Below are 25751 nucleotides of genomic sequence, written 5' to 3'. Positions count from 1 at the left end.
GTTAATCTACAAGCCATGGTCCTTAAAATCCCGAAAAGATATTGGACCAAGGATGCAGTACCTGTGACCAGGAGACATGTATGTAATTTATAGTTTGTTTTTCTAACTCACTGTAATTTTGCCAAGCGTTGTGTAATAACTTGATTTGTCTCATTATAAATATCCAAATCCTCTATAGCGAAGCATTCTAATCTCTATTCAGTTAACTAGCATTGTTATTCCCAATAAGTCGAATTAAGCATGGGAGTAAGGGGGCGAGCGAGCGAGGGAGAGGCCTTCTTCAGCTGTTGTTCGCTCCCAGATCTGCCATAATCCTGATAACAGATCTATGAAGCCGGAATGATTTGTTCATTCTGGTTTCAGACGACCTGCTAGTCGGAAAGTGATTTTCGTGTGTGTATTGAGTGTTGTTTGTTTTTTTTTACGGTGGATATCGACGATTTAGTATCAAAAGTGCAAATTAATCCTCCGATATGGGATAAGCGCCTTAAAGAACATTCCAATAGGAACATCGTTGATGCCTGTTGGCGGAAGATTTCTGTAGAAATGGATATTGATGGTAAGTGGCAGTGTTTTAAAGAGGATCACGGATTAAAATAAACGGTACCAAGAACTGGCACATACTTTCTCACAATGTTCTAAAACGTGTTTTATAGGCCAGGATCGAGATAGGTAGTTTCATTTACTGGTGCTCACATAAGGGTTGCTTCAATTACTACAATTATTAGAATGTTTGTTAGTAAATCAGCTGATCTTTTCAAGTCAGTTTCAATGTTTAGTAAACAACGTATGTTGTAACAGACATTTTGTAAAACCACTTTTTTGGGTTCAGGGGACCCCAAAAACGTAAAAGTTCGTCAAAAAACCAACATCGAATTTGTGCAATCACTATACTTTCTCTATACTATAGTATAGTGAGAAAGTAAAAAGTTAAGAAATACACTTTTTTGTACTGTTTGAATCTTTTTGAATACAAAAAAGTAAAAATTATAATCGTAAGGTTCATATTTTTGGTGGGTTTTTGTGAAATTTAATTTGTTTTACTATAGATTTATAATAAACTTTGCTCATCTTTTACCCGTTTTATAACAAAATATTAGTTAATTATTATAAGTTTGAAACTAATAACTTACATCCTTATAACACTAAGCTAACAGCTGTTCCACTAATAAAATTATCAAATAGTTTTTTTATGAAACGGGCCCCTGAACATGATAATAATAATTTGGGCATGTATTTAATACAGGCTACTAAATAATAAACATTTTAACCAGTAAAAATGTTAATAATGAAATTATTGAAATTTTATTATAAATATTGTGAGGTCATGGATAAAAGTAAGCAGTAATTCTAACAAAGTGCTGTTCTGATATACATTTTATTATCTTAACTTTCCATAATCAAATTACATCATTTTCAATGAGTCAGGTATACCTTTACATTTTAGAAAATGCGCTTCAAATGTTGCAAAACCCTCAATTTATTTAATTGTGCTTGTAGTGGGTACTTTTCCATGTACATAGCAAACTTCTCTCTAATTTCTTTCGCTGCATTCAGTTGCCTGCCTTCTATGCGCCACGCCACTGATTCACTGGTTCCTTTTACCTCAATCGTTCTATGCCTTCTATATTTGTATTAGGCAACACTTTCGGTTCTGGAAATGTTATATTCCCAGATTCAATGAATTCATGCAAGTGCAATACAAGGAAAGTTCCGCCATCGCTTTGTTTTCCGTATCCTCCAACGTCAATAGCTATAAACTTGTACTTTGCATCCACTAAATCTTGTAGAACTATGGAAAAATATTTCAGATAGTTGAAATACATTGAGGCCGAATTATCCGGACATTTTATTGTCACATGTTTGCCATCAAGACACCCTACCACGTGTGGGAAGTTCCAGAATTCTTCAAAATCATTAGACATTCTCTAAAAATCTTCTACCGATGGAGTTGGCATATAAATTGGCTGTAACTCTTCCCATATTGCATTAACCGTCTCTTTTACTATCATAGCCACTGTCGATTTTCCCATTCTAAAGCTGAATGCCAACCCTCGAAATGACATACCAGTAGACAAAAACCTGAAAAAAATACTTTGAAATAGTCATTTTTTCGTTTCAGGAGGTGTACTGAGGAAAAAGTGAAAATACCTACGGGATCAATTCAGCGTTGAATGCAGCAAAATAAAGCCACCAAGATCAGGAGACGCTGCAGATACAGCAACTGAACCCAAATGGCCTTATTTTAAACAAATGCTGTTTTTGAAAGACATTGTTAAACCTAGAGCTTCTTCAAGCAATCTAAAACCTAAATTAGGTATTATTACAAACGGAGCTGAACGGGAAGATGAGATGAGCCACCAAGAACCAGACATTGATTTAAATGAAGCAGAAATAGAACTTTGTAATCGGAATGTGACCGAAACCCAACGACTGAAAACACCCCTGCAAGTCAACCTACGAAGAGAAGACGTATGATGGCAACCAACACCTTATAAACGAAAAACTCTTACAACTAGAGCAACGAAAAATTGACACTATCCAAAGTGCATTACAGCGAGGACCTGACAATGATGACATGATGTTTTTTAAAAGCCTGCTTCCGTTTGTGTCAAAAATACCCATGGAAAAGAAACTTATATTACGGAGCCGTATTCAACAAGTTGTGGAGAAGTTTGCTTTCATGGTAGGACCTTTGCAGCAGCTTTCTCCAGGAACTTCGACAGGTGGTAGACCTACTCCACAGCCATCCCCATCTCTGTCAACGTCTTCGTATGATAGTAGGCCTCCGTCAGTTGATAAATATAATCAGAACTATGGATATCAGCCCGACACTCAATCATTCCCACGACATGAAGAGTCATTCCCTCAACATGAAGAGGAATTTTCTGGGCTCAACCTTCTCCCGGGATCGAAATATGTTTCGTTTTAAATTTTTAAACAAATACACTTTTTTCAGATTTCCAACTTTTTTAACCTAAAGAAACGTTTTTTGTTTTTCAAATAAAAATGTATTATGTTATTACAGTGATATTTAATATTAGTTTATTCCTTAAAATCATTTATCAGTCTACTTGAATTGCATTAATTTTGCAAGAGGTTTAATTAAATAATAACAATTATAAAAATTGTGTTTACATACCTTGATGTACAGTGATATTTATTATAATTTCATTCCTTAAGATCATTTATCAGTCTACGTGAATTGTGTTAATAATACAAGAGGTTTAATTAAATAATAACAATTATAAAAATTGTGTTTACATACCTTAATGTGACAACCAGTCTCTCTTCCGCTTGAATAGGGGTTGTGTGGTAATTCGCCCAGTTCTTAGTCAGCCCGTGTTCAATTTTTCACAAAATAAAATAAAAGGTATCCGGGATCACTCTGAAATATTTAAAAAATCGGGTTTCGTCGGCAAGTAATTGCGGAAATAGGTGTTTGTACTCCCCGTAAACAGATCTTAATTTATTAATTGGATGTATTTCACTTCTCATTGGTTTTAACTTGGTTGCAACATTGTCACTAAGCAGCAATAAAGCTGCAGCCTGTTCGCTTGTAAGTTACATTGTACACTGATATCTTTTTGGTGGCAGCTCCTTCTGAGCTGACAACCTGCTTACATAATGGCCACATCCGCCTGCCGCTCAGAGTCTGACAGTCGGCGCCGAGAAATCTGATTCTGTCTACCTGCTTTTATCAGCGTGTATCTTGGACGTACCCAATGAAAAAATCATTCCGGTAAAAATCGGAGTCAGACTGCCAGTGCGCAGAAAGTCAGCGCGCAGGTGCAGTGTGACCACTCCTGCTTAACAACGTGGAATTTTACGCACGCCAACTCGGCGCTGATCGGCGCCGATCGCCTGACTCAGAAAACCAGCGTGCATCTTGGACGTACCCTAGTGTAGGCGACCGTTTGTTCGTCTGATACAAGCGACCTTGACTCTCGCACATTTCCCTTTCTAGTTCCTCTCAGTCTCACTCGAGGGTTACAGCGTTGCTCTTACTTTGCTCGTTTGTGACTGTGCAGTAAGTGCACTTGTGATTGTGAATGATGTAATTGTTGTATTATTGTTATAGAAATACAAGTAACATAGTGTGCTATTACTATTTTAAATATTTCTTGAACGAAATTCTCGTATTCACGGACCAATACCAAAATTTGTATCAACGTGATTAGTCTTGAAGGCTAAATGCTAAAGGTTAAACAGATAAATATTCAGTAATAAATCCGCTTTTTCTGTGTTACCCATTGACCTCTTTGGGTGATTGGAATGGTTAGAGGGAAACTCTCGAAACCACTTATTTTTAATATCTTGAAGTATAGATTTCAACTGATGTGAGATTCTATTGAAGTTTGTTTTTGTCAGTTGGATGTCTAGGAATTTGTTAAACACGTCTCAAATACCCCTTCTCTGCCATTTTTGTTTAATTTGTAGGGAATAATTAATTTAACTACTTTCTTTTCTTATAAATGAACGGTTATGGTTTTAAGAACACTGTACAAAACAGTTAAAAAGATCATCTGGACTATCAATGTCTTTAATACAACACAAAGCAATATTGATTCTTCCAATGCAACCTCTCGTTCTTTGTTTAAAATTTGTCTTTGATGTTGTTCTTAAGGGATGGAGTAGTTGATATGATGCTTAAATAGCCAAACACTATTTTTAAAATATAAAGATTCCGTAGAAATCAGGTATCACAATTCATAAAGACTTATCGCTAATCACCCCTCTCTAATTTCTCCATCTACTCAATGAATCAGAAGCTGTTTTTCAACTTCACTACCAGGAAATCTAATGTTTGGAACACAATCTCGGGCTTAGGTCTGACGTCATTGTTTTTTTTTCCTCATTTGCGTTCTCTAACAATCTACTCCATTTTGGCTTGTTTAATTTAATATTTGTTTTTGTTTAGGAAATTTATTAATTCGTACTCAATTTGACTTATGACCGGGATTATTTTACCCAGCATTTTATTTTCAACGGCATTCAACATTTTATTTTAATTGCCAGCTGGTTTTCAACAGAACGGACATGAAGCTGCATTGTATGTAAGTAAGGCTGCCTGAATAGAAAATAGGCCGAGCCCAAGATGGCAGTATTGTACATTTTGCACCGACTGACAGTTGATGCATTCCTAATTCTCCAGGATTAAAACCAACAAGGGAGCTGTATAAAATTCTTTCGATTATATAGTAAGAGAAAAACAGTTTTACCTAGTGTTTTCTAGTCCGCTATTTTCTTCGAATTGTTTGTTCAAAAGTTTTATTTAAGTGTTTTTTAATTATTGTTTTTTTAACTTTTTACCGTGTTTAGATTGTATTTGTTTGATTAAATTCACAAGATTCGTTCACACAAGAAATTTGATGTTCAATTCAAATATTGTAAACAAAGGCTTAACCTAAAATGTTTTAAACCTACTCCTACCGCTATGACAGCCAGCCCAGGCTAATGAATTGTTCCCGCTCGGACAAAGTTCGACGTTAGACATGAATGAAATGCTAACTGTTCCTCTTCCCGATAACAACAACGACTTCGTGAATCCAAAAAAGCGACATATTACTAAAACTGCAAATGCTTCTCCACCTCCTAAGAAGTACTACCTCGATGTGAGTGAGATTTCATTCAAAAAACCGATTCAAGATACTTGAACCAACCCATACCAATGTTGCAGATCATAGCTACTGTCTTCCTTCCTCACAACAAGGACATGAAATGGAACAAGGATCTCCTGATGATATAAAGAAAAATAAATCACGATCTAAGATCCCACCAATATTTTTGCGTGACGTAAATAACCACCAAGAAATAATAAAAGATATTAAGTGTAATGTAATATCAAGTTTCACAACTGAAATCAAAGCTAAATCGATCAAGATAAACCTAACAGAAATAAATGACTACAGGAAACTAACTAACTTTTATGAAACAAATCAAGTAAAGTTTTTTCACGTTTAAACCTTCCCAGGACAAAAACCTTGAATTGATCATTCGTAATGTTCCCTACTCTCTAACTGACGAAGAAATCAATCAAGAGTTATGTGACATGGGTTACCCGACCATTAAAGTATCAAGATTGTTCAACAAAAACAAAAGTCCAATGCCACTCTGTTTTGTAGAGCTGGAGAATTCGGAAAGTGGTCGTGATATTATGAACCTTGAACAATTGTTTCACGCCATAGTTTAAAGTGGAAATTAAAAGGAAGTCAAAAAACATCCCACAGTGTCCTGAGATGCCAAGACTTTGGTCACACAAAAAACTTCTGCAAACTGGACCCTCGCTGTGTGTGTGCGGTGCTCGGGATCCCATCTCTATTCAGACTGCCCGGTCAGTAAAGAAACCAAACCAGTGTGTGTTAAACTGCGGCGAGGAACATACTTCAAATAACAGGAGGTGTAAATACTACCAGGGCATCAAGCAGAAATTGACCGGTCGCAAGAAATCCTCCATAGGAACGACCAAGAATCTCGTCCACAAGTTACAACGACACGACCCGAAAACTCAACGAACCTAGGGAAAACTCAACCAAAATCATCTCCACCTCGATCTCCGTTGAATATGAACTCCCCCAGCTATGCTGAGGTGGCTCATCCGTCGTACATTCCTTCAACTGCAAACTCCGTAGAGGATCCACAATCTCTGGAAGCAGGTAACATCTCAGGTCTTGACGAAATAATAAGCAATGTAGTAAAAATACTCATACCCCAGTTGAAAAAGGTTATTCAGCAGGTTATTGCTTCTTTCTTTAAAAATGCCCGTGACTAACAATCAGGCCCCAACTCTCTTTAAAAACTTAATTGTTTCTCCAATTGGAATGCCAATGGCTTTGAAAGACAAAAAACATCTCTTTACAGATTTCCCTAGTAAGACATAATATAGATGTTGCATGTGTCACTGAAACTCACTTCCTGCCCAATGATAAATTTAAAATAAGTGGCTATTCTATTTACAGACAGGACCGAGTGGCTCCTCATGCCTCTGGGGGTGTCGCAATTTTGATCAAAAGAAACATAAAACACCACGAATTTCTTGCTCCCCAGTTACAAAGTTTAGAAGCTGTTTCCATAAAAATATTTTTACAAAAAGGACTCAACTTTTCATTAGTATCAGCATACTTACCTCCTAACAAACGTTTTTGTTGATGAAGATTTTAATAGGATTCTCTATAAATAATAGTCCTACTATTTTAATGGGAGATCTAAAACAGTAAAAACACTTTATGGGGATGTCGCACTAATAACCCAAAGGGTAATAAATTGAATGACTAACTTGATGCGTACAACTATTAATATATCTGCTCCTGTAGAACCAACATTTTATCCGTGGCAGAGAAACCAGCAACCTGACATATTAGATATTGTTTTGTTTAATAATTTCAATGAACCGATAGTACAGCAAACCTTATGCGAGTTTAACGTCTGACCACTTACCAGTAATTGTAACTTTTTCAATTAAACCCCGATTTTACCAATCCTCCATTGAAACTAATAAATGGTAAAGTTGACTGGGCTGTATTTCATAACGAATTAGAAACTAATATTATCTTGCCGAATTGTTTACAGTCTTTCGAAGATATTGACAACTGTGTACTACAATTCACTGAGCTGATTAAAAATTCGGTTAAAAAAGCAGTCGCAAAACAATCACAAACCATGTTTTGTCCTAATCGCCCTCCGCAAAGAATTCTTAATTTAATTAAAGAAAAACATGTTTTTAGGAGACGGTGGCAGAGACACAGGCATCCAGAAGATCGCATGCAGCTTAACAGGCTCATCAGGAAAATAAAATCAGAATTAGATATTTTTCAAAATTAATGACTATCAGAAATATTTGAGTGAAATAAACCCAGGCGATAGTTCAATGTGGCTGGCAACCAAAGAATTCTCAGAACGCCTTCTACGATCCCTCCCCCTTCAACAAGGCCAGGAGACGTACCAGAGTGACTCTGAAAAAATGTGAGGTTTTTTGCGAATTATTTTGAAAATGCTTTTTCCCCTAACCCTACTGTTAATTTGCAAACTGAAGATGAAGTCAACAGGTTTTTAAATAGCACAATCTTATCTGCTGAGCTTCCCACTCAGTATATCTCAACATCTGAAATTAGAAATGTTATCCAATACCTACCGTTGAGGAAAAGCTCCTGGGTATGACTTGATAACAAACTTAATATTAAAGGAACTCCCGCCAACAGCCCATCAGCTATTAAAAACTTTATTTAAATGCATGCCTACACGTTGGTTACTTTCCTAAATCCTGGAAACATGCTGAAGTTATTGTTATCCACAAGCCCGGTAAGCCTTTAGAAATCCCTCTCTAGTTACAGACCCATCAGCCTACTACCCACTCTGGCAAAAGTATTTGAAAAGCTAATACAGAAGAGACTATGCAGATTCATTGAAGATGCTCAATGTATTCCTCCCCACCAATTCGGTTTTTAGGGCAAAACATTCTACTACGCAGCAACATTGCGAGGTTAACACAAACAATAGTGCAAGGGTTTGAAAATAAAAGACACTCTGCTGCTTTGTTTCTGGATGTTGCTCAGGCCTTTGACAAAGTATGGCACAAAGGCCTTCTGTATAAGCTATTTCAAACTGGACTTCCAAATTAACTTGCAAAACATCATCGAATCATTTTTAGAAAACCGGACTTTTTCAGTAAAAATAAATTCTACTCATTCCACTGTTCGACAGATCCGGGCTGGTGTGCCACAAGGCTCAATTTTAGGACCTATCCTGTTTAATATGTTCATGGCATGACCTACCCATTCCAGCTCATTCTACCGCTTGCTCTTTTCGCTGATGACACTGCCTTGATTCCCAACATCAAGACATTGACACAGCAGTTGACATGCTTCAAGACTGATACAGACCTACTGTTGGATTGGTTCGTTAATTGGAAAATCGCACTTAACCCTCTAAAATGTGAAGCGAAAATATTTTCGCTAAGAAAATTCAATCCCTTAAGGAATATAGAAATTCAAGATAACATCATACCATGGAATGAAAATGACAGAACTGTTAAATATTTGGGTGTCTTATTAGACTCTAAACTTACTTATAAAACAGCACATAAATTCAAAATTAAATCAAGCAAACACAAGATTGGCACAAATGTACCCAATTATCAATAGAAGATCATCTCTTAAACTTAAATGCGCTCTTTTAATCTACCAAGGAAATATTCAGACCCCTCTTAACTTATGCTTGTCCAGTTTGGGGTCCTTGCCTCCATAAATCAAAAAATGAACAAACTTCAAGTATTCCAAAACAAGTTTTTGAGAATAGCAACAAATTCTCCATGGTTTGTTAGAAACCGACAGATTCATAATGAATTAGAAATTCCGACCATCTGTGACTACATCCGAAAACTAAGTGCTACATTTCTAGAAACTCTGGACCAATCAACAGGTGCTGTCCATTTTAACATTGGCCAAAGAACTGTCAACAGAAGACTGAAAGCACGTCTTGTTCAAGACATTTTATTATAATTTGAAACTTACATTGTTTGTCAAGTACTAATTTTATTGTTTATTTTCTGTTAACTGTATTATGTTATAGGGTGTCTCCATTGGAGCAAACCCACTAATGTTTAATATTTTCTATGTTCTTCTGTTCTCTATGATTCAAAACTTCTGTGTATAATTATTTACTTGTAGTAATTGAACCAGAAATAAAGCTTTTGAAAAAAAAAAAAAAAAAAAAAAAAAATAATTCTCCAGCTGATTTAGACTTTACTGTCTTTACGAATGCGGAATGAGTCAGTAAATGTAAACTCATAATTTTGTTTAGTGAGTAGGTATACCATAGAAACATAATCTAGAATTAGAATGAAATGCAAGTGCTAGTGGGAAATTGGCGTATATGAGGTAGTATGTTTGTTTCCTCGTGAGTCATTGGGATGTAAAATTGAATATCAGTTTTAGCATTGAGGTTGTGTTTTTATAAAATACCATAAATGTTAAAAACAGATCAAAAATTTGCAGTGGACATTGTTTCGACCCCAGAAGAACGTTTGAAAAGACTACTTACAGATTATGCATCTGTAGAAATTGACGCAAGTATACCTCCTAAAAGGTATGTTGGGTTATATTTATTATTTTAAAATATAGTTTTATTTACTAGGATATTTTATTTAGCAACCTAAAAAAACTCATGTTCGTTTATACCCATCTAATTATGTTATAGACTACTTGAGTAGTGCACAATAAGACTGAGTGAATAAGAGACTTAAACTACTGGAAACTGCTATATTTAATTAATCATTAAGTTATTAATTATTTTAGATATAAAACAGCTTTTTGCTCACTCTCTCCACTGGCCCTGCAAGTATCTTGTCAAATAGAATAAGGGGGAATGAGTCTTTACAGTACATGGTCAATGGATTTAAACCCATGTTATCTCTAACTTTTTGGATCCAAAATCCGATGTTTTAGACCACTCTACCGTTGGCATTTCGGGGAGGGTACGATAAGTGGACCCGGTTTTTTATATCGAAATTGGCAAATGATATTACTTAACCATAACAATCAATATAATCAATCGGTACTGATTAATTATTTTGAACAGTTAACTTAAATAATCTATATCAACAGCTGTAAACACTTTCAAATAATACATGTAAGGTAATATTTCAATTTTACATAAGTAACATTTGATCATTAAAAATGGCAGTAAATTTTAGAAAAATACACGACATTGCTTTGAGAAATGATAAGACATATTTACATGGTTTCAACATGTTGGACTTGTACCGAAAAACCGATTATGTGAAATTTGTGGGAAAGAAACAACACTGTAACTGTGAGAGGAGCAAATATGGTCGTCTTCAGTTTTCATAATTTTAATTATAGCAACTGGGAATCTCAAAGGTGCAATTGGTTTTGATCACTGTAAATATTAAATTCATATTTAAATTTAAAACTTATGATTGTTATTGAGGACTATACTTTTATATCGATTGATGGTCTAGGATTTGAGATACGAATATTAGGTATCGATGACTATATTCTATAATATAAAATACTGGGTCTGCTTATCGTATCCTACCCGGCATTTCCAACGAATGATACTAGAATTTGAAATAAATACCTGTAACATAATTCGGTTCAACGTTTCTCAAGAATTACATGACAGATTAAGTGTTAATCCGCTCACAACATCAAACACTCAAAATAATATCTAATTGTCTCAGAGACATGTGAAAAAAACATTTAATACAGATATAGGGTCCTCAAAGTTGACTGACCATCTCACAGAACATTATTCAGATAAAGAAACCAAATTATTTGTTTTCTGTGTTGAGGTTCTTTGTTTTAATTTGGCTACAGTATAATAAGAGGCCACCACCACAATAGAATCTTAAATTTATGATTATCTAAACTATAGAAAAAAAGTGTTGACACGAATTACGTTATATAAAAACTATATATGTTGTGTATTTATAAAATGTAACAAACAAAACAGTTTTAACATTTAGTTACTTCTTACTTTTTTAAGGATAGACTATGATTCTTATTGTGGTGGTGGCCTCTTATTATACTGCAGCGTTTAATTTTATCGAAGCCGTAAGAGATTTTTATCCTGGACAACGACAATAATTTTAATTTAGTTCATGTTTGTCTGGTTTATTTAACTTTTGTTCAGTTGTTTATTAAATTTTTAAATAGCTTTTTATTTGTGATTGATAAAACCAAATATTTGGTTTAAAATGCTTTAATCCTATTAAAAATGTATATTATGTGTTTGATTATTTTGGTTTAATAATTCATCATCAATATATTGTATACTGTATGTTTTTTTATTAAGTGCCATTCTCAAGGCATTTAATTTTTTATGTTTATTCAAATGAGTTCCAGTTAGCAAAGAACAACATTATAGATAATTAAAAGTTTTATTTAATAACTCACTCATACCATAAATAAGCCAGTAATCAGCCTTGTTTATTCCTTGGTCTACTAGATGGTGGTATGGTATGCTACACATATTTGTAATCACAATCAATTCTAGATCTCTTTTACTGTACATTTTTATTTCGACTTTTATACTCACGATCACAACAAGGCTATACCTACTACCTGTGTCCGCCACTACACCGCCCTGCACATAACTGTTGCTCAGATTACTGAACATTGTAGATCAGCAATTCCAATCAGGGTACACCCAAGACTATTATCCCTTAACGCTACAAGGTTATTCAGTTGTAAAGATGAAGTGGTACAGAAAATGATACTACAGTAAATACTAAACTGATATTCTATTCGATTGCTTTGGTGGGCCGATATGGAACTGAAGTCGATCACAGTGCTCCACTGCACCGTTGGTAATAAACAAAAAAAACCGCCATAAAGATAGTACTTAAAGGTAACAGATCAAAATTTTAGATGGTGTGCGCACTAATGGCTTGAGCTGGAGTGTGGGTTATAAATTGATTATATATTTTTAAAGAATTTTTTATATTCAAAGTTGACATCAAAATTCTAAGAGTTTCTGTTTAACTCAAAACCATCAATGTGAGACAGTGAATACTAAATTCAAACAGATATTTTATTTGTAACCTTTAAAGTCATCAATGAGAGGTAGATATAAAGGGTGTTCAACTTAAAAAGAGGCCCCAAATCTGTGTAAGTAACAATTTATTTATTGACAAACACTTAAATTGTACTGAATTACAACAAATTTTGAAAATGTCCATTCATTTCTATACACTTGTCAACACGTTTCATCATGTTCCTGGCCACTCTTCTTAGCGGTTCTCTGTCTATCTAATTCATTACATTGGTAATTTTTGTCTTCAATTCCTGTAGGGTATGAGAATTGCTCCTTTAAACAATTTCTTTTTAGTAGCCCCACAAAAAGAAGTCAAGACTAGACAGATCAGGAGAGTGTGGAGGCCAGTTAAAATTATTCTTCCATAAAAAAAATCCAGTAGCATCTCCACACTAGAGCGAGCTGTATGGCAAGTGGCACCATCCTGTTGCAGCCAGCAGTAACGCTCATCCTCTTGCAATATGCCTATGAACTGTTGGATAATGTCTTGGTAGAGAGCAGCATTCGTAGTTGTGTCAAAAATACAAAGGTCCTATTGAAACGCCTTGAAACCACACACCGTACGCACGTTTTTTTTTTTTTTTTGTGTAGGAGAGTTTAGATGAAAATTTGCGGGCTGTCAGTACTGCAGGTCTGGTAGTTGTGGCTATTAACATAACCTCCAAGATAGAAACAAGATACATCTGTAAAGAACACTTGATCTAAAATGTCAATGTTGCCTCTAATCAATGTCTTGAACCATTGGCAGTAGTGAAGCCTTTTGACATCAGCATCCTTCCGATCATGGAAAACCTGCATTCAATATACAGATAACATTCCAGTATTCTTCTTATAGCAGTGTGAGCTGAACCTAATGAAATGTTCTTTTCCTGGCTTAGTATTTGCAAAGATGTATGTGGAGATCTTGTAACCAATGCAATGATTTTAAAATTTTCAACATTTTTGCTAATATTATGGCAAATAAATAATAAAATAGTGCGGAATGTGGTTTCTTTAGTTTAACTAATCTTAAAGTTAATAGTTTTTTAATAAAGAATTTAAAATGGCAGCTAGCAGATAAACAAGACATTTCTCTACCTACAAATGATTTTTTTTTTGTTTAAAATGATGGGTACCGTGAGTCTCAGAAGTTTCTAAACTCGTTGGTGAACACCCTGTATATTTAAACTCAAACTAGCATTGGATTGGTTTCTTAGAAAATAGAGTTAATTATTATTATAATGATTGCTGTAAATTATTAATCATGCTAATTATTTTTTAGGTATTATCGTTCAGGATTAGAAATGGTGAGGATGGCGAATGTTTATCGTGAAGAAGGACAGTTAGAAAATGCCTACATTTTATACATGAAGTTCATTGTGTGAGTATAAATAATTGATTTGCCAGTGATGACATTGTATAAAAAGAACAAGTAATATAATTTGATTTAATTTGTATCTAACTAAGGACCTTACAGATCCTTCTTAAAATCGTATTGTTGTTTGTCTGTTATAACTCTTGATATAAACATCGTAGAGACTTGAAACTTAGTACTTAGTTTACTTTTGTACCAAGGAAAAGCTCTATTGATTTTGGTGTCTAAAGGTAACAGTCAGGTTTATCAAAATTTTATTTAGAACCCCACTGCCAGTCAGCCTCATATTTTTTTGTGGCCACAGGCTAAAAGTGTCCACAGTTAATGCGCGAAAAAGAAAAATTGTTGGGCTATCAATCAATTTTATAAAATCTAACATTGTCACAGACCTAAATCCTAGAATCTGAAATACATATGTGTTAAAAGAGATCAAACAAAAGTTGGAAATGATGACACCCAAAATGAACTCTTTGTGTTGTTTCAACATCAGAGACAGCTAGACTACAAAGAGGTCTGTGTGGTTTACCAACCAGCCATCTAGTGTAATCTTGATGAAGAGGTGTTCTCAATGTGGCCTGACTATGCACCTGATAATGAGTAACTTACTTTTTGGAATATTACTATAATGAAACAAATCCACCAGTTTTTTGTTACGTTTTTATTCTTCAAACTCAACTTGAATTTTTGAATATTTTTGTTTGATTTTGTAGTATCAAATAACTAATTTTTGAGCTTTGATATTACCATAAAATATCACAACAATATTTTTCTTATGAAGTTTGGTGAAAAATCAAGTAATTTTTATGTTGAACTAAATGCATATATCAGCATACATAATTATTTTAAAATTATAATGTTCACAATTAGTATTAAAGTATGTATTTGATGTTTTTTAACTGACTTATCCAGAGTTAACTAATTAATTGCTGTTACTCAACTAGGCTAATATGTTTTATACAGATGTAAAAATTAGAAATTTATTGTGAAATATGAAAAGAAATACAGAAAACAATTTAAAAAGAAAGAAGTCATACAATTACCATTTGTTAATATCAGTAAATTATCAACACAAATAATCAGTGAATTAATTTTTTATTTTAATTTGTCTTCATTGTATGGCTGACGTAAGTGTGAAGAGCTCTTCATTTCAATTTGTGGCTACACTATCAAGGCCTAATCTTATCTTTAATTATGTCAAGGTATTTGTTTGATGTTTATAATCATCACAGTAGAGACAGGTGGTTGAGTAATTTATATAAGAGTGATACACATCTTTACTTATTTGTTACTAAAACTCTGTTACCTAGTTGTTTAACCCTTTGACGCTGGCGCTATTTGATATGCGCTATACCTGAGTGGCGGTGCGCATGAGACCTGCCTGCCCTCGCTGGGCGGCGGGATTACACTCAAATCTCACACATCGTTCTAGTTATTTGCCTCTAACTTTCTTATTTTGTACTCAATTGGTTCAAAGTGAAGTTTTTATTTTGTAAAACTAAATTATCTTTATTTTAAATTAATCTGACGAATTTTCCGACAATTAATATATGTGTTTCACACTAATTTAGTTTGAGAAACTTGGTGTTTCATTACATTTTAAGCGTGTTTTGTGGTAACAAAACCTAGAATGAAGCTGTTATCAAATACTTATCATTGAAATTAGTTTAAATATCAGTATACAGCTTATGTTAGATTTTAATTAAAAAAAAAAAACATTTTCTTTGGGATAAGAATACACCAATACATTTTTATAGTTACAAATTGTAATGAGTATAGTTCAGTAAATTAAAGTTATTTACACAGATCAAAATAGTTTCGAATATGATTTTCAAGTCCTTTTAATAATGTAGGATGGTGCAAAACCTTTGAAAGCAAGGATCCAAACACAATCCTACGTCACAACCACTACAGTGGATATTAGATCTCTTCTCTCTTCCGGCTTTGCGGCAAGAGAGCTACACAGTGTCGTCGAGTGATGGATTGTTTTGGCCAGTGATTACTATTTCTAGCAGAAAGCCTGGTGGTTTCTTGTATGGTAGGACTCTGAACAATTCACTCAGTGGAACTAAAACGAAGAATAAGTCCTTGGACAAGCTTTAGTCGAAAGTCACTAAGAGGCTTCTTTGTTCCATTTTCAGGTTTGTAGAGAATATAGCTGTTCAATACAGTGGTATCCAATAATGAAAGAATAGTTTCTTTGCAAGTAAACGTTTCAAAACAAAGTCAACAATTTCGATTTGTTTTGTGTGAAAAATACAACCTTTTAAGAAACAAACAAAACACATTTGGCATGAAAAGGTTAGTTCGTTTAGGAGATACAAAATAAAGAACAAAGCACTACAGCACGGGACAACAGGTGTTCCGCTCGCTACTCAGCCACTCCTCACGAGTGGGACAGACGCTGTCCCGGCCGTCCTCAAAGGGTTAAAAATCTGTGTACAGACATCGATTTGAGAAAAACTATTGAATAAGTAATACTATTTTGCTGTAGTTGAGTTTTAGCTAATCTTTATTCTTTATATATATATTTATTTATTTCTTGTGTGCGTGTGTATGTCACTGAACTCCTCCTAAACAGCTGGACCGATTTTAATGAAATTTGTTGTGTGTCTTCAGGTGGATTTGAGAATGGTTTATATTTACAATTCGGTCCAATTTAAGGTGTTTAATCAATATTTTATTTCTAAATTTTTGTGATTTTTGGAATGATTTACTTTCGATCATTCTGCGCTATGACACGTTATACAAAGTGAACCGATACTTTATAGCTATTAATACTTTCAGCTGAAGTTCGTCAAAAAGGCAGAAACATTTGTTTACATTTAAAATTTAGAAAATTATTATTGTAATGTGCTTGATCAGTAGTGTAATGCAGAGTGCATAGACGAAGTTATTACCTAATTTTAAAATTAGATTGCACCAATGATCAATAAACTATCTAATGCAATGAAAATACTATTAAATGCTGTTATGAAAACCACTTCATTGTACAAAGCAGTGAATGTTTACACTTAAGGCAATCGAATTTGGTAAATGAAAAGAATCGAAAGAAGATGCTTTATGATCGAAATTGGTTTTCGTTCATACATTTTCTTGATCGGAGCACAAGGCAAACTACACAATAATACTGGAAATATCTTAGACATAAAATTAATTTTAACAGACCGAATTTGATTCTTAATAAGAAAATTAGTTTATTGAGATTCATCCATATAAATTAATTGTACTGAATAAGTTATTAACACCTAGCAAAAACCACAAAAGATAGAGGTAGGAAATATGGTACACACCTTCATAATGCGGCCAAGAGGCTCACGAAGGAACTACTATCAATTATCTCAGGAGTGTATAGAATATGATAGAAAAAGAATACATGAATATAGTGTACTGTTTTTCAACAGGAAATTGTGTGCAAAGCTGTGGGCAACTGCTAGTCTACGTATTAGTTACGCTATGTATAACTCAAGAACAGCTGGACCGATTTTTCTGTTTTTGGACTTGTCTTTGTAGGATAATAAGTATTAGTAATATGATATTTTATCAATAAAAATAATAAAAGAGGCAAAACGTCTGTGATAATGGTGATGTGTTATAAAAAAAACACAAGTGACAGTTCATGTAATGTTGTTTAAGATTTGTTTTGAATTAATGCTAAATTCACAGGTAATATATGTTTGTTTTATGCAAGAATCATTCTTATTACCAATGCTGTGACCGAGAAGATCTAATCTTTCCTGACAAAGCCGTAATACAGTTAGGATTCGAAACATTGTAAATGAAACCACTGAAAAAGAACAAGAAGTTGCACGAGAAGGGCGCTGCATTAGTATGGCCAGACTGCGTACTTCTCAATCACGAGAGCAAAGAGAGGCAGCCCTTGAAACGGTTCGATTGGCAATGCGAAATCGTCAAGCAAACCTCAGAGATCAACAACTAGATAATTTTCGACATTCAAGAAGAGGTTATTCAATTTTTGATTTCAATCGAGCAGCGTTTCAATATGATTGCAACATTGACTACAGCTCGCATGCTTCCGTTAGATAAATAAATCACATGGGCAATCCTTGAAAGTTTGTGGTCTAAGTCTGGAAAATGCATGTTTTTCATACGGTCAATTGTATGTGCCATGTTCATGAGTCGGAAAACCATCTGCTTTGTTTGTTCTTGCACCTGGTAACAAGACAAAAAAAGTTGTATATCACAGAGTGCTTTTCTGAAGAGTGCACTTTTCCTGCCAATTCCCATGTATTTTACTGTACTGATATAAAAAAAAAATTAACTGAATAATTTTATTCATTTTAAAATCCTAAATCTGCCCATTCATTGACTGTTAGGCAGAACAAAGTTCGCCGGGTCAGCTAGTTTAGAATAATTTCGAAATTTGAAACAGGAATCTGTGACTGCAGCCAAAACCTTACAAACAATTAGTACAAAAATCATATACGCGGTGTTGAGCCCAAATGTAGGAACATTGTATAAAAAATATGCTTATAAAGTTTACTACAGTAACAAATTTTACTCATAGAGGATTTGTTTTTTTTATTGTTGGATGATTTTTAGTAATATTCTCATATTTTCATCTGATTCAAATGTGTTTTTCTAGATTGTTCCTGGAGAAAACAAAAACTCATCCAGGTTGGAACACTCTGCCCGTGACTAATAGAGCTGTTATCCAACAAAAGTTGAGGGAGGTGTTCCCTAAGGCAGAACAACTCAAAAGTGAGCTGTCTAAAAAGTTTGAGGAAGAATATGAACGCTTTTTAAAAGATGAGGTATTTCACTGAATCATTTCAGTTTTACAATATTTTACTAAATCAAACTGTATGGATTTTTTTATTGATTAAGTTTTGTGTCAAAAAGAGTCATGTTTGGAAAAGTATATTACGAGTGCATGATTGTATGTATTTTGGCCCATAAAGTATTTATTAGGAAATAAGTAATATGGTGAATGTGAAAATAAAATAAATTAGTATTAGTTTTGTGTACAGTTTTGTGAGTGTGCGAATGTGTGTGTGTACGCTGCACCTGTGTGTTTGTGTGTGTTGTGTATGTGAATTTAAGTGTGTGTGTCTTCTGGGGAAGGTAATGCGCGACTAATACGTTGATGCTATATATACAGATAACAACCCTCGACGATAAGGAATGGTGAATTTCGTACTCAGTTTTTCCAATGTCCGTCTGTGAACAAAGAGTTGCACCAAGGCCTGTCCGTGGTATTGGTTTCCGACAGTTTGTAGTTTTGTCCTAATAAATTCCATTCACTTACTTCATCTAAATTAATTCTAACTTTAATTTTATTTTTCATTTCTATAAAAAATTAATACGACTTTCTTTTGTTTTTACTTAATTTCCTTTAAGTATGCTAAAATTTTTACGGTTGGAAATACCAACTGAGTATTTTGTGGTGACTCGTTCTCACGCACAGGCTTTAGTAGCCCATGTGAAAATATTTCTCAAATAATTAAATTAGAAACACATTACACTTTTAAAACCAAATATTTAATTTAATTATATATCTTTTTAAGGTAATGAATATATTAATATGTATCTTTTTTTAATAGATCGGTCTTAGTTAGGACCGAACTATTTGCAAAAAAACCTTTCTATGCTGGTGCCAAACTGTGTAACCTTCTCCCATCTACAATGAAGACAGAAGATCCAAGGTTACTGAAGAAACAACTAAAAAAGTGGCTGCTTGCTGACCCAATTTATTCTCTGGAAGAATTCAGGACATGCACCCGAGTCTTGGAACCATTGAGCTACTAACTTCACTATAATATGCTAATAAAGGAGTTTGTCTATTGTCTACTAACAGAATCAAATATGGCTATAATGTTCAAATAAACTGAATCAAATGTGTAATTGAGTTTTAGAATAAATTTGAAAAAACAAAAAGAATGAGTTTACAAAATGTATTGTGTCATAAATTCTATAATTAGATACTGTAGATCCCCATGATTAATTCAACGACACTACAGTATATGCATTAAAATATCGATTGATTATTTTCTAAATCTTGTCTCAAGTAGTCGTGATCAGTCAAGAGCTTGCATGGGTGCTGTGAATCATGATATGTCAGCTCTTCAAATTTCTATTGTTTTTATATTTTATATTCTATTCTAGTATTACACAATTTTATAATCTATAGGTAATTAAAAATAATGTTGTTTTAAAACAGTAAAATGTGTTATAATGCTCTTGGTAGAATCTGGTTGTGTGAAGTGATTTTTGTGTGTGATTAGCATGGCAACATTGTAAATGGGATTATATTTTTATTGCAGTGTTACAGATAAAAATTTAAAGTACTTTGACATTAGTACAGGTCTTTGATATCCTTGGAAGATTAGGAGTTCTACAAGGTTCTAGTTTAATGCCATTTTTGTTTATAATTGTAATTAATAACATATCAAAACATGTTACTTTTTCCCAGACATTTCTTATATGCAGATGGTTGTCAGATGAAAGTGCATTAGTACATAATCTGATCAAAAAATTCCAGCAGACTGGAATAGATGTTATGCATTTAAATGGGAACTGGATAATAAAACAGAAATATAGTATTTCCAAACACCACGTTATGATATTCAACCAATCATCAAAAGTGTTTAAACAATAATAATTCTATATGGAGCTGTAATTTGTAATTTCTAAAGAGGAATAATTTAAAAAATTTAGTATTGTAACCTGCATGGATTGGAAGTTATTTTTGCACAGTGGAAGGTATGTATCTATATAATTATTTTATAGAAGCCGTATTTTGGAATTTACGAGGGGTATTAGAAAAATAAGGTTCCCTATGCCGCCAAGACAGAATGCGATATGTTGGGAGAAATCTGGCAACACTGTCTTACTCATCAGCTGTCCCTCTCTCTATCCATACCACTCGTGCCTCGCTATGTCCAACAGTGCCGGCCTAGCTGCCTTCGAAGATGGAGCTCCCTATCCTTGTTACCGCCAGATGCGAAATTCGTGCTGTGGTACATTTTTTAAATGTCAAACAGATTTCACCTATTGAAATTCATCGTCAGTTAATTGAAGTTTATGGGGAAAACTGCATATCTGTTCAACACGTTCGGAAATGGTGTAGAGAATTCAGTGAAGGCCGCATGGAAATTCATGATGAAAACCGAAGTGGATGGCCTTCAGTTTCATATGGAGTTGTTGAAAAAGTTGAGACAATATTGCTTGAAGATCGGAGAATCACCATTCACAAACTTGCTTTGCTTATTCCTGACAGATATTGCGACACATTAAGAAAACTGAGACACACGATCCAGAACCGCCGGAGAGGAAGATTGTCCAGTGGTGTGAGGCTTCTCCATGACAACACTCGACCTCATGTCTCATGTCAAACTCAAGAACTGCTGACAAATTTTGGCTGGGCTATTGTGCCCCATCCCCCCTACAGCCCAGACCTAGCCCCAAGTGATTATCACTTATTCCCAAAATCAAAGGAACACTTGGGTGGCCAACGCTTCAGTACCGATGATGAAGTCAAGGAAGAGGTTACTCGATTCCTCAAAGGATTGGTGGCAGAATTCTACAACATGGGGATAGAAAAGTTGGAGCATCGTCTACATAAGTGTTTGGACAAAAACGGTGATTATGTGGAAAAATAGCTTAACTTTTAAGTTTTAAATTGATGTACGAAGGTAATTCGGAAAGTAAGGTCCAATTCGCGTTAACCAGACAAACAGTAAGCGAGCAGTGAAATGCGCATGCGCCCTGACTCCCGGCATGCATTGCGCGCAGAATGACGCCATTTCCAGTGAAATCACTGTTGTCTGTGCCTTTTTAAAATGTTTAAAACTAATGAACGTCCCGCCGACTGTGAAATACTGTCTGTGATACAGCTTTTGACAGCAAGGATATTCATCGACAGATAAGTGAAGTGTACGGTCCAAATGCAATGAGTGATATCAAAGTGGGGAAGTGGGTGAGAGCTTTTAAAGATGGACGGGAAAATGTGCATGACGAACCACGATCTGGTCGGTCGTCAGTGATCACCAAAGATTTGGTGAAAGCAGTTGATGAAAAAATTCGTGAAGATCGGCGATTCACTGTTTCTTCAATAGCAATAGAATTTCCAAACGTGAGTAGAATCACATTGTTTAAAATTGTTTCTGAAATTTTTGATTTTCGCAAATTGTGCTCACGTTGGATTTCCAGGCTGCTTACTGAGGAACACAAAAAAAGAAGAATGGGTATTGCTCTTGAATTTTTGATCCAATATCATCAGGAAGGTGATAACCTTTTAGACCACATTGTGACGGGTGACGAGACGGGTTTCCCACATAACCCCAGAAACGAAACGCCAGCCGATGGAGTGGCGTCACTCGACGTCACCGGTTAAAGTGAAAGCAAAACAAACATTGTCCACATGCAAGGTTATGGTGACAGTGTTTTGGGATAGACGTGGGATATTGCTAATCGAGTTAATGGAGCGAGGAACAACAATAAATGCAGCCACTTATTGCAACACTCTGACTAACCTTAGGCGAGTAATACAGAACAAGCGACATGGCCTATTGACAGCTGGAGTTTCGTTGCTGCATGACAATGCCAGACCCCACTCTGCCAACCAAACCCAAAGTCTCATCAAATCGTTTGGTTGGAAACAGCTAGAACACCCGCCATACAGCCCAGACTTGGCGCCGAGCGACTTCCACTTGTTTCGCTACCTAAAAGAGTTCCTAGGCGGGAAGCGCTTCGACACTGATGACGAGGTGAAACAAGCATCGTCGCAGGTGGCCGACTTCTATGACACAGGCATTCAAAAACTTGTAGATCGTTATGACAAGTGTTTAAACAAAAGTGGAAATTATGTAGAAACATAGTGATTGATGTCAGGAATCAAATAAAACAAGATTTTCAAAAAAATCTGTTGTGGTTTTTTTAAATAAAAAAACAGACCTTACTTTCCGAATTACCCTTGTATAACACTAAATAGAAATATAGAGTTGTCTATTTAAAAAAAAATCATGGGAACCTTATTTTTCTAATACCCCTCATATAAACAACAAAATTTAAGAAACAAATTGATCATCACATTGCACAATATGTAAGGTCTATATTGGAAAGAGTATTGTCGTGGAAAATTGTTTTTATGCTAGATAAGATGGTAATTTTCTTTGATGAGCAGCTAAACATAAGATTATCACTCGGAAGAGTCATGTATGACACAAACTTTCACTTTTGATGCTTATGAAAAAGTGTACTTACTATTGTGTAATGGTCGTTATTATCCAATACAGAATTTAGTTACTTTTATTGATTTTCTTAACATTAGGAAAAATCTTACAACTTTATTGCCATAGACAACTTTTAATATTGGATGGCATGCGTCAAATCAATAACACGTATAAAAAGTGGAAGAAAATAATAAAATTAACAAATAAGTACTAAATGAGTAGTTAAAAAAAATTTAATTGTCTAACTATAAACAAAGAATGTAAAAAATTTAATTGCTAGACATAACGGAACCCCCAAACCATTAGAATTGATTAATCCTAATGATCCGCAAACTCATGAACAGAGTAGTAAGCTCTTTGCACCAGTAGGCACCTTAACTTCCTCTTAAACCTTTCCTAGTTTCGACATGTAGTCTAAAGGCAAGTTGTTGAACAGTTGAATCCACTTCAGATTGCAGAGCTTCATAAGCCTGGAGCCTGTGCTGTGCTGTGACAACAGCAACATGTTTGTTCCAGGACAAATTTTTATCAATGTGAATTCCTAGAAACTTAATTAATGGCCATGTTATTCAGTACTACTAATGGAGTGGGTTCATGGGGCGCTCTGAGAAATAGATGAAGATTCTTTGCATTTACGTAAACTAAATAAAGCATTGAGCCAAGAATCCTTGCGGGACACCATATTTTACGAGGGCATATTTGAATGAAACACTGTTTAAATAAACTTCTTGGTGACGGTTTCTGAAGTAAGGCTAAAGGCACAAGAGTGGTATGCCTCGTATGCCACATTTATGTAATTGGGAAATAAGGATCTGGTGATGCCTTAGACAGGTAAAGGTTGCTAAGTATAGGCATTCACCTGTCAAGACTCTCCACCACAATCAATTGGGTGATTGCATCAATTATTGATATTCCTTTTCGGAAACCAAACTGTTCCTTACAGTTAATACCATGGTTATCCACGAAAGAAAGCATCCAAGTGAGAAAAAATGCCTCAAAAATTTTCCTGACCATTAGTAGAATTGCAATGGGTCTATAGTTACCTGGAGAACTTGAATCACCTTTTTGGAAACATGGGATAATTTTAGGATTTTTAAGGCCATTTGAAAAATTGCTCAGTTTCAAATGAAAACTTAATTATTCTGGCCAATCGTTTGACAGTTATGTGAGAACACTATTTGAGAAGGCAGAGACATTCCGTGTACATCTCTAGAACATTTAGGCTTTTAAGTCACGAATCGCCATGGTCACCTCTCCTTCTGTAACGGCAGTTAACATCATCGATGCTGCTGGGCCGCTTGACCTCCTGCAGCTAAAAGCCGACAGAAACGCACAAGTAAATCTAAAATTATTGGCCAATTGTGAATTCAGAGTTAGAAAAATCTATATTCAGTTATTACACGTCATGGTGTACATGAATGGCATCACATGGTTGAGAAAATAAACGGTTAATTTTACTAAATATACTTTACATTAGTATCTAAATAAATCTAATACAATATAATTTTAACTATAGTAAAAACGATTGTGAATTGTATAAAATTCAGAAAAGGAGTATAATGGCAGATCAGTCGGTTAGTTTTTAAGTTAATTTTAAAATAATTTATCATTTTCTATTAATGTTTAGTATTTCTTTTACTGCAAAAATATTTCCTTTAATATCTGTTCAAAGATTTGTTTCTTCTGCAGAATAAACATGAAACATTGTTTCCTGATTTATTTTACTTATTTTCAAATCTAAAGAAGTGATTCTAGTTCCAATGCAAATTTTAACAATTGTTTAAATTCTCAGAACATATCATCTGCTGGTTTCTCAAGATATACAGGATATTCATATTGACGTAATACTGCTAACACCACTTATGATTAGCATTCAGTGATGTGAGTAATATCATCTGATAGCACTTTTAGGCTTTCCCAGTCATGTCAATGGGAACCAAACTAAAAGTTTATAATTTATGAAAATTCAACCAGGTTACTCGACAGTTCACTGTGTGATAAGATAAATCTCCTACCTTTGTGTAAGTGCTGTTATCTATATCTCTCCGCTCTTGAGTAATTATTAGTCTCAAATTACCTCACTGCCAGACTGCTTCGTCCAGAATTAGTTCTGTAATTTTATTTTTGTGTTTACTGAAGTGTAACATAGACTTGTTGGATTGTGTGCACTTGACATTTTTCTGTCAGATTATTATGGCAGGGACACCTCAGCTGATGTATTATCGGGTCAATACCGCTTTTGGTTTACAGGTTTATTCTGAGATCGATGTCCATACAAAATTAACCACTATACAAGTAAGTCATTTAAATAATTAGTATTTTTTTTTAATTTGGCATAAAAGTTATCTGGATCGGGATAATTGTTCCATCCCACCTTCCTTTTATAGCATTTTGCAGAATAATTTGTATCGAATTGTTTGTTCATGTGATTTAATTCAATACATGTGTATGTACATAGAAATTTTTCACATGCATATTGAGGAGAAATTATTGTAAAGATTCCACAAAGTATTGTTTTTATTTTACCGCTATTTGTTTTCTATGAAACTGTGATTTAAAATGTGGATAAAATATTTGCTAATTACACCTATGTAATTACAATTGCAATTTGTAACAATATTATTGGAATTAAGAAGGTACTTAAACATGCA

General features: G+C 34.5%; 1 protein-coding gene across 1 annotated transcript in view; it reads left to right on the top strand.

Annotated features, from left to right (window-relative positions):
- The first annotated feature begins 9742 nt into the window (after positions 1 to 9742).
- The window catches only part of LOC124358931 (STAM-binding protein-like), a 31786-nt gene continuing 15777 nt past the window's right edge, over positions 9743 to 25751 (top strand). Inside the window, exons 1-3 of the mRNA XM_046811198.1 lie at positions 9743 to 10083; positions 13817 to 13915; positions 18513 to 18681. Coding sequence (XP_046667154.1) covers positions 9965 to 10083; positions 13817 to 13915; positions 18513 to 18681 — 387 coding nt within the window. The 5' untranslated portion in view covers positions 9743 to 9964. The remainder of the gene's footprint in view (positions 10084 to 13816; positions 13916 to 18512; positions 18682 to 25751) is intronic.

This window comes from Homalodisca vitripennis, chromosome 4 (genome assembly GCF_021130785.1).
Source record: "Homalodisca vitripennis isolate AUS2020 chromosome 4, UT_GWSS_2.1, whole genome shotgun sequence".
Classification (NCBI taxonomy): domain Eukaryota; kingdom Metazoa; phylum Arthropoda; class Insecta; order Hemiptera; family Cicadellidae; genus Homalodisca; species Homalodisca vitripennis.
The sequence above is the reverse complement of the archived record's forward strand: the minus strand, read 5'-3'. Positions and strand labels throughout refer to the sequence as shown.